A 10,708-nucleotide genomic window follows, 5' to 3' on the forward strand; every position below is an offset into this window, starting at 1 on the left:
TTTCAACTTGGGTTATGCCTGATCCCATTCTTTTTCCTAGTTTTTTCTAGTCTTCCCTCAGAAATTAATTTCTATGGGCTTCAAAAATAAACCAAGTCATTTCCTGATCTTTCCCTTGGAGCAAACGGACACAGAACTGTAATCAAATCCTATATTAGGTATAAGGAGAGAACCCCCTTTATATTTGCTGGTTATGAACTGGGAAGGTAAGAACAGGAATAAACTGTCAGTTGTCACAGTGAAGGAATATGAGTTGGTGTGACACTGGGACTGGGACTTTTTAATTTGTTCCTAAAGACCTGGAGTGAGCAGCAATTAGACATAAGAAGCAATGTGGATAATTGTGTTGAAGATGCCGTATTATGTGGAGTCATCAGGGCGAAAAAGATTGCAGAGAGAGCCAAAAATATATCTCCAAACTAACGTAATGGTCATTAAAATGGCAAATGAGATTCACTATAAGTAAATGTAATAAAGTGATGGATATTATAATGAAAACACACAGTTGATACACACTGTGTATTAACAACACAGATACATTGATGGGATCCGCTCTGACAGCAACAGACTGAATAGTAATCTGGGCTTGTAGTGAATGGTTCCATGAAACTTTGGCCCAGTGTACTGCTACTGGAAAAACTACATATTCCATAGTGATCATAATTAGAAAAGGAATAACATAAAACAGCCAATATTATACTGCCCTTAAAGAAATCCATGGTGCAACCTCATTTAGAATACTATGTATGGTTCTGATCACTTCACCTTCAACAAGGTAATATTGTAGAGAAGGCAAAGATGGGAAACAACTCACCTAAGGGGAAAGGTTACTATGTTTGAGTTATCTTAGAAAAAAGTCATGTATGTCAAGAAATTAATATTTAATTATGTCTGTCAAGTCAATTCTGGCATATGGTGTCCCTTTCCAGCATTTTCTAAGTACAGAATACTCAAAAGTGGTTTACCACTTTTTCTGGTGTGCCCTGGGATTGTGCAGCTTGTCCAAGGATACACTGGCAAATTCTTCTCCTGGAACACTTACTGGGGAATAAAAGTCAATGCCTAATGCGCTAGGCTATCCAGTTATCTTTGTCAAAAAATTTATAGAATAATAATTAAGCATAATGTGTGGAAAGTGGAAAAGGAAAAGAATCTCTCACTGTCTTATAAAACTCAAACATAGGATCAATTACTAACGATGATGCTGGAAAATTCAGAGAGGATTAAAAACAAATTAAGTACTTCTACACACAGTACAGAGCTGTGGAATTTGCTACTGCAAGATGCAATAGTGTCTACCAACCTGAATGGGTTTATGCAGTGAATGAACAAATTCATGGTGAATAAAGCTCCCAGTCCCTACCAGCCAATGGCACTGCACCTCTTTGTATCAGTTGCTGAGAAACAGGAGCGGGGGTGATGTTGCCCTCATCATCTTCTTTGTGGAACCCCCACAGGCAACTCAGTCATTATTATGTAAACAAAATGTTGCATTAGATTAACCTTTGGTCTGATCCATCAGGGCTTTCTTTTATGTTTGTGCATGCTTAAAATAGAGTCATTTAATCAGCTATAAATTTCATTTGAATATACCTGTATCTGGATTCTATGGTTCTTGAGGATGTATGATTCAATTTTATCATAGCTGCAAAAGTGTGATCACTACAGTAAACAAAGTATTCAATCAAAATTTTAAATAACATTTCCTTTGACTTCAGACTCCAGGGAACCCAGATATATAACAGCACACCTATGTGTTCATTCTTTGGCCATCAATCTGTCATGCAACCCACAACCTACAGTCCAGCCACTACTATTACCAGCACCATTATTATTGTTGGTGATGCAACTGCTATTATTGCTGCTGTTGCTGCTCCTCCTAGTAAGAACAACAACAACAACAACAACAACAACAACAACAACAATAATAATAATAATAATAATAATGAAGTCTATTACAGCTTAGAAAGGGTAGCACTTCAAATACCCAGTTCATTAGGTTTATGAGCCTATATTTACTAGCAAGAATTTACTTTCATATTCATGTTTATCTGATTGATTAAAAATACCCTAATACTAGACCCTAAATCTATTTGTTTTTGTACTACTTTAATTAAAATTCTTTAATTAAAAAAACCTGTGGCCTCTGGTTTAAGAAGGGGAGATATGATCCAAATACGGACCTACTCATACTATGAACTGACCCAATGAATTCCAGAAGGAGTGTTGAGGATTCCACTTTGATGGGGCTCTAAGATTTCTATAAGAAGTCTCTGCTCACATCAGAAAGATGTGCATTCCAGCATTCTCCAAAATAAAACAGTAGTTATATTTATTTAAACATGACATATAAGATGCAACTAGGAAAAGGCCCTGCAGTTAAGATTACCCTTCCTACAGTACTTCTATGAAAAGTGAGTGCATATAAAGTGCATGATACAAGACATACATATATAATCGAGTTACTAATATAAAAAACTATATATTGGGTAATCACAGAATAAAGAGCTGAATTCCTATTCAGTCTTTCCAGTCGTACTTTTTTCCTCCTCTTTCACTTTCAATATCATGAACAGTACCACCACACTATACCTCCAAATCCCTGCATTAGATTGACAACAACATATATGCTGTTGTTGTTATGTTCGGTCAAATCACCTCCATCTTATAGCAATTTTATGAACAAGCAATACCCAGAATGTCCTGTCCTCAACATCCCTCCTCAGCAATTATAAACTCAAGCCTCTGGCTTCCTTTATGTGCAACATGAATTCTGTACAACATGAATGAAACTAGTCCTTCTAAGATTGCTTTTCCAAGAGATTCCTTTCTGAATTTTTTAAAAAGAAGAATGTATTATTCTTTGTGGCATATGTAGACACACAAAAATGAAGAACAGTTATCAGTATCAACGTGATAATATAAAACAAGGCATAGTTGTAGATGTAAATAAGAGGTATCTGATTTTGTTACAAAAAGCAAAGAATGGCTGCAAGCAATGTGATTTAAGACAATTTTATTTTTCATGAAGGTCAAGAGCATTGTTGCCAGAGCACAGAATACAACAGCTTGTACTTCATGATATACACACACACCCCAAGTTTAGAACAGAGATGTTAAATCACCCTTTAAATTACAAGTAAAATTTACACTAGGACAATATTTGAAAGAGGCAATGAGCAAACTTTCAGGATTAACACTTATGCTAACATCTTCTGTTCAGAATTGCTCTCCCATCTATTTTCATGTAAATGTGTGTCACAGAGAGAGGCTAAGGAAAATAAAGAAATATTTAAATTTTTATATATTATTGATTTGATTTAAACATTTATAGCTTGCCCTATATCATAAGAGCTCAGGGTGAATTACAAAACTGTATAAAAGAATTTTAAAACATAAGATATTTAAAACTTTTTAAAATCAAACAACACAAAATTAAAATACTCATACACTAGGAACATTAACAATATAGAACTAAAACCTGTGCAGGTCATGATCCTCAGTGTTCAGAGGGTCTAACTGATTTGGTGCCGGAATGATTCAATACTGGTGCCAATTGAGCCCCCAAGGGGAGAACATTCCACAGTTGTGATGCTATGGCAGAAAAAGCTCTCCCCTGTGTCTCCACATAAACTGTTCTCAATGGTGGGATACAGAGGACAGCCTCCCCAGCAGATCTTAGTAGATAAGCAGGTTTGTACAGAGGTGCTACTTCAAACATCCAAGCCATTCAGAACTTTTATAAGTCTCTGTCAGCACCTTGAACTCAGACCAGAAGTGTATTGACACCTAGTACAAACCCTTCAGCTGCTGCATACTGCATTTTATGCAACATTTTTGTCATCTTCAAGGGCAGTCCCATGTAGCATGCATTGAAGTAGTCTAACCAGGAGGTTACAACAAGATGGACTACTGTGACCAGGTTTTTCCTGTCCAAGAATGGTCATAGCTACCCCAGGCACTCTAAGCCAATGAGTTCACATAAGCCTCCAATGATAAAGAGGAATCTAGGGGTACCCCCAAGTAGGTAACTTGATGATAATAATATCCCCAAATAAATGTGTTAGAGTTGGTGTATTGCAATATTGATTGTATATATTGGGATGGAGCTGGAGGGGGTTGTATTTTGTGTGTGTTTTATTCTGGAAATCAACCAGATTAGTAGACATTGACTAACAGGATGGTATACAAACCAAATAAATAAATAAATAAATAAATAAATTGATGATAATACGTATTTAATGCTATTGAACAAATACATTAATCTTACGAAATGTTATTGGTCAAAAGAGGCAAATAAGGACCTTTTTCTTTATGCCAGGGAGACTTCTTGTTAGCTGTCTGTAAATCTGTCAATTTCTGTTCAGTATTGTCACTTATAATTAACTGTACTAAATGTAATACAAAGTTGGAGGAGAACACATGTTGCTTTTGGTCATTATCCCACCATTGTATCTAAAACAGATTAAACTTACAAATTAATATGAAAAGCAGATGGCCTCATTTTTTATCCTTCCAGTCTCTTTACAGGACTGCAACATCTAAATCATTGTAATTTAGCATGATAGCAGTTGTTCAGAGATCACCGAAGTAGAGGCAATTGTCTAGGATTTTTTTTTTCTGGAAATATCACCGGTTTCAAACATACTTTGCAAACATATCTAAGGATTTTACTGTGATGTTTGAATTAGACCCTTCCAGTCTTGCTTGAACAGTACAGTACATCTTTTGCCACACATTTTTGTCTAACTCAGAAACCTATTCACATGGTCAAGTGTAAATTCAGGCATTGGAAACTTTTCTGGAAACTTTTGCCAAGTACTTTGTTCATAGAAATGTATATTCAAGAATATTTAAGAATGCTCATTACTGTCAAAGCCTATTATGTTTGAAGGCTCTGGGTTTTATATAAAGTAGAGTGCATTCCCCAGACTGTAATAATTTGGAGAGCTTTATCGTGTTGTAAATCAATCTGAAAGCTTGGTGGGAAATAATGAAAACTAGTTAATGAGCTAATACCATACATCAAACTGTGGCTTAAAAAAAATAAACTTACCTGTAAATTTACACAAATTCATCAGAAGAGTTGTTCTTATAGCAAGTGCATGTACTCATTCCCTACAAAAGTTTTATGAACTCTACACATAAGTAGAGTCTTCTCATTTGCTCCCATGAGAAGACAGCAAAAACAGAATATCCTGAAATCCTAAACTATTTCTCAGACATATTAACATGACTGTCACACTAATGTTTATGGATTAAAATTATTTGTATACTTAATCCTATAGAGTAAACAATAACATTTCACACTATTCATGTTTTCACACTGTTTTGAAGTCCTCTATAATTTCTAGCAGAGTGGCATAAGGCTAGCAAAAAGCATATTCTCCCTCAATACAACTTCCTGCTACTAATTATAACATTCCTTTATATTTTCTCAAGCACTTAGCAAACACTTAATTTGCTTTACATTCTTTCCCCAAGGCCATAATATTCTTATTTTCAGTTAGTGGGGCACTCTGCCTTGGTACATTAACATTCCCCATGATTATTTTTCAACATCAGTCCAATTCTCTTTTCAGAAAAAAAAAGGCTCACCATATACTCAGAATATATATCTGTAGTTTACCAAACAGTTACTTATTATGGCAAATGTAGTTGGAGTAGATACCAATTTTTAAAGCTTTGGGGCTCATGGCTGAAATTTAGTGACCGCTGTTAATACTAGCAAAGTGGTTATTTCTACATGAGGCTATTCTTTTATCTCTTAATTAGAGAAAGAAAGAGGAGAACAAAACCATTTTCAAAATGTGTTTGCATGATTTTCTAATCTTATTTGAACATTACAGACAAGATAATGACTGGAAACATTTGAAGTGTCTGGAAACAAAGTGCTGTATTTCAGAAGCAGTGGAGAGAGGGGGAGCAGTAGAAGGAACTCTCTCAAAAGAGTTATAAACAGGGATACATTTTACCTCCATAAAATAACTTCACTTTTTTTCATATTACAATGAGTATAGCAGAAAGATCAACATGTCTTACAGTTGTACGTTGCTGGTACCTGTACGTTGCTGTACAGAAATTATGACCCTGTTTCACCATTGTGTAAAATTCAAAACATACAACAAAAGTAGCCACCATGAAACAATACTGGGCAATCCTGTTGTCCTCTAGATTTATAGTTGATTGGTAGGTTACATCTCTCATTCTGAACATGTTTTGTGTGTGTGGTACAAAAAGAAATGTATGTTTCCAAGTCAACTTTATCTGAGGTTCTAGCTAAATATTGACCTTCAGCTGTTAAAAGAAGCAAACAAAAACAACCTTCACAAAAGTCTCCAGGACATATTTTCATGCATTCAGTGGCTTAAATCAAATTGGTAATCCCAACTAAAGCAGACTTTTGAACCAATTGCTGAATGATGAGTAAAGAGTTAACTACATCCCATTGATTCAATGGATCTGTTCTAGTTGGAACTAGGATCCGGGTCAACAAGAATATTTCCAATAGACTGCCATTTGATCATCTCTGAAGAAACTTAAAATGGAAGTGTTGGGCCTTTTCATCTGATCGGATCCCTGGTGCACACTTAGGTTTGTCAGTTTCCACTCCTGTCATCCTGAACACCTCCTTGCTGAAGCTCAAAACATTGTGACTGCTTAAAAGGAAATACATAATCTTTCTGCCAGCTTAATAATACAGTGCTTCCCTCTGTTATCCCAAGGAAATAAGCTTCTTGAATGCTTTATAAAATCCACAGCAACTATATTGTCAGCATAAAACCTGAACTTTGGAGGTTTGTATATTGAAACCAAATGACCCCAGTGATTACCACCTATTTTATTTGTGCCTCCTATATGCTCCCACTTCTTTCAAATATTGACAGAGAAAGAGAATGCAAGAGGAAAGATTCTAGTTCAGTGTAAAGAGCAGCCTATCTTTCCAAGTTAACAGAACCCTGTGCCCCAAATCTTATGTTTTTCCCAAGGAAATTGTGTCCAACTGTTGCCTCACAATTTTCCTTCTCACCTCCCCAATCCAAAAGAAATACTTGAATTTAATATTCTTCTTCATTCATTCATACCAGAAGCAACCCAACAGGGCATCTGGAGTGGAAACTCCTTGCCCTTTTTTTCAGCTAAGGAAGACTGTGAAATTAGCCCCACATTTTCAATGACATAGATGCTCAACATGTCACACAAAAGCTTTTCAGATATTACCTGATATAAAAGCAATGTATGTGGATAAGTGTGAGAGGATTGCTTTCAACAGTGACACACATAGATACTAATTAAAGAAGGCAGCAGTGGTATGGTAGATAACTATACTACACTGAACCCAGAATATGGGTATATTATGCATGCTGAAAAGATCTTTGTGCATTCATGAACATGCTATCTCTCTTGGCAGTTCTTCATGGAAATTTCATAGAACACAATCTGAATCAAAGAATTTTTTTCTGGCTGAATATATATGATCAAATTCTACTACTATAGCTAAGCTGTTCTGTCCATAGATGCAAGACCGCTATACAGTAACCCTGTGTAATACACTCTGGACTCCAAAGAGCAGCACAGAGTGTTGTAAATAAATTAAATGGTGATTGAAATAATACCATTTTAGGGCACATAAGAAGTACAGAATGTGTGCACTAATGTTCTCCTACTTAACAATGCCAACCCCTTACAAACCATTTCCCTGAACAGATATGAAGTCTGTAGGCTAGCATATTCTGTTGCCCAAACTCTCAGGCGGTTCTGCTAAAAATCTTTGGGGCTCTGCCAAATCACTAAATGTAGTTGCTTTAGAAGGTAGCAAGTAAACACCACTGTATATCTGCACAAGACATCAGCATCCAGTGACTTCTATTTCAATAAAACAAAATATGCAATAATTCTCTAGACTCTAATCTAAATGTCTGTAGTATTGTTGACTTGAAAATGTGCAACAGTTTGCCCAAAGGCTTTCATCAAGAAATAATTAGAAGAGCAGTGATAATTCTGGAGATCTTAATTCTGAATGTGTGTCTGCTGCAAGAGAAGAGAGGCCTATGCATCTAATCTGCATATTATTGCATTGTGTGGGCTCAGTGTAGTAAGGAGGGGATGGCTGGGCTGGGAGATGAGAAGACAGAACTGAAGAAGTCACATCCAAAATGTCAAGCTGTGCTGGAAGAATGATAGGAGACAGACTCACTCTGCCTGTGCAAAAAGCTTTGCCTCCCAAAAGAGACAAGTTAACCAGCACTGCCATTTCAGTGGAACTCTATCACCCCCTGCTGGCCAGAGTAACTCAGTTAAAAGAAGAACCTTTAAAATGCACCCAGATTCAGAAACAACCCCAGTTAGTGTTTATTTGTTCCCTGCTAAAGCAGATTGTAGAACAAAGTAATATACAGCATGTTCTTCTTCCACCTTCTTTCCCCCTCCCCTTGTTTTTTAAAACATCTAATCTCCAGCCAAATGAGCTGCAGGGACATTTGTCCATCTGTCAACTGGGAGGGCAAAGCAAGCTCTCCTAAGCAATTTAGCCCACTCTTCAAGTCATGCCAAAAACTTGTCCCAGCAGTTTGAAACGCTGCAATTAATTTGCACAAAGAGGCTCTTTCAGTGTGTCATATTCACACAGTTCAGCACTCCCTCCTCCTGACCAAAAGTAGTAGAATCCTGAAGTAACCTACAAGTAAGCAACGTATAATAGATACACAGTTCAGCCTTTATTCTAGGGTGAAAGCTGCTATATATTTCAACACACAAACAAACACATGAACCAGTGGCACATAGGTATAGCCTGTGCCTTTAGTGAGTTCTTCTTGCACAATTGCCAATCATTTCTTTAAAAGACTGTGCATAAGCAACACAATGCCTTGCACCAAAACTGCTTGTGCATACCTACAGACGCACAGATGTGTCGCACCCCACACAGCACCCAGTAGCTGCTGATAGCAAATTCACAAGCAAATAAATAAATAAATGCTCTTCTTACAGAATCATAGAAAGAGAGATCATTCCCTCTTAACCCAGAGGGGAGGGCATTCTCCATAATTTCTCCTGACACATACTACCTACATTTTTATACTATGTTGTTTTACTTTATTATTATTTTTAAACCCATCAGATTCGGTTAACACCTGAAAGAAACGCTTGGTCTTTTCAGCCTGCTCCTTTTGCTGCATTAAAAAAAAAAAATCCAGCGTAAAGAAAAACGATTATTGTTCGGAATAAGAGCAGGGAAAAAAAGCTTCCAAGAAAATTGCAATTAGCATCTCTCCTTTCTTCGTCCTTTACCCCGCTTTCGTTGATCTTTCATTACGTGTAACGGGGTGGGTGTTTTTTTTTTTTTTTTTTTTTTTTTGCCTCCTCCCTAAAATTAGCGCCTTTCCTTCGGAGAGAGAGGGAAGATATTTGTATTAGAGGGAGACCGATGCTTGGGTAAAATGATATTTCAGATGTTAATTGGCGCTGGGCTCCCAGTTGCCTGGTGGTCTTTGATTTGATTTACAAGGAGGAAGAGCCAGAGGTAGAATTAGAGGGTAAATAGAAAAGAAGGAGGCGAAAAGGGGGGGAGGGATAAAAAGAAGGGGGGACCCCATTCCTACCTTGCCCGCTACTGAGGAACAATCCGAGCAGGTAAATGGCCAGCAGGTTCATTTTCAGGAGGTGGACAGTTCCCAAGTTAGAGGTGCGGCGGCTCGGAAAAAGCCGGCTCCAGCGGTTGTACTTTGCCCGCCGCCTCAGCTGCTGTATTCCGGCGTCTCTTCCTCGCTGGCTCGCAAGTCTCTCCCTTCAAAGACACAACAGCAGCGACGACGGAGGAAAAGCAAGAAACGCCAAGACACCCCCCTCCAAAAAAAATAAACTCCAGCCCCCCAAACCCGAGCAGCGCCGCGCTCACCAAGTGACTGCAAGTGCCTCTTCGCACTCGCCTATATCTAGGAAGCGGCGGCGGCGCGAGCAGTCGCGGAGGAGGAGGAGCCGCTACCCACACACAGATACACACACACACACACACACACACACTCACACTCACGCGCGAAGGGCTGGGAGGTATCCCTCCGCAAGCACACACATGCACGTTCTTCGGGGAGCCGCTCGGGCTTGTCAAGCGGCAGGAGGGAAGCAGAAGCAGCAGGGCGGGAAGCGGGGTGGCCGCGTGGATGTGAGGGGAAGAGCCTTCCTTCCGCCTCTGTACTCTCCGAGGCTGAGGGATCGTTTCTCTCTCGTCGTCCCCCCACCCAGCCCAACTGGACCGCCAAAAAGCTACGAAGAGCTCACTCTGGGTCGGGACCGGGGTTTGAGATTCGACAGTGAAGAACGGGGGTGGGGGGGAAGGGGGTGTCGTCTTCTGGACTCGGCGTGCAAGTGTGTGTGTGTGTGTGTGTGTGTGTGTGTGTGTGTGTGTGTGTGTGTGTGTGTGTGTGTGTGGTGTCGCTCCAGACACGGGAGCGATACGCAAGTCCCGAGGCGAAGCGGAGAGAGGGAGGTGAGGGAGAGAGATAAAGAGGGAAGTTTGCAAGAGCTGCAAGAGAACGGAGGAAAGGGCTCTCGCGGGCTGCATGGCGGGGGGGGGGGGCTGCCGTGCAGAGGCAGTGCGACAGGTTGCACCCGCGAGAGCTGAGGCGGGGCTGCATGAAGTGCACGGTAGGGAAGGCGCCTAACCATTCAAAGCGAAGTGCACACAGTGAACAAACGTGAGGCGGGTGGGGGG

At 39.2% G+C, this 10,708-nt stretch overlaps 1 protein-coding gene across 3 annotated transcripts in view; it reads right to left on the bottom strand.

Annotated features, from left to right (window-relative positions):
* Window positions 1-10,004, bottom strand: part of NCAM2 (neural cell adhesion molecule 2) — a 319,495-nt gene extending 309,491 nt beyond the window's left edge. For 2 of the 3 annotated variants that reach the window (XM_020789611.3, XM_020789612.3), the window contains exon 1: window positions 9,600-10,004. In XM_020789611.3, the coding sequence (XP_020645270.1) occupies window positions 9,600-9,651 (52 nt within the window). In that variant the 5' untranslated portion in view covers window positions 9,652-10,004. The remainder of the gene's footprint in view (window positions 1-9,599) is intronic. The other variant, XM_072994055.2, reaches the window with a different exon arrangement.
* Window positions 10,005-10,708: the final 704 nt, after the last annotated feature.

Source organism: Pogona vitticeps, chromosome 3 (genome assembly GCF_051106095.1).
Source record: "Pogona vitticeps strain Pit_001003342236 chromosome 3, PviZW2.1, whole genome shotgun sequence".
NCBI classification, from domain to species: domain Eukaryota; kingdom Metazoa; phylum Chordata; class Lepidosauria; order Squamata; family Agamidae; genus Pogona; species Pogona vitticeps.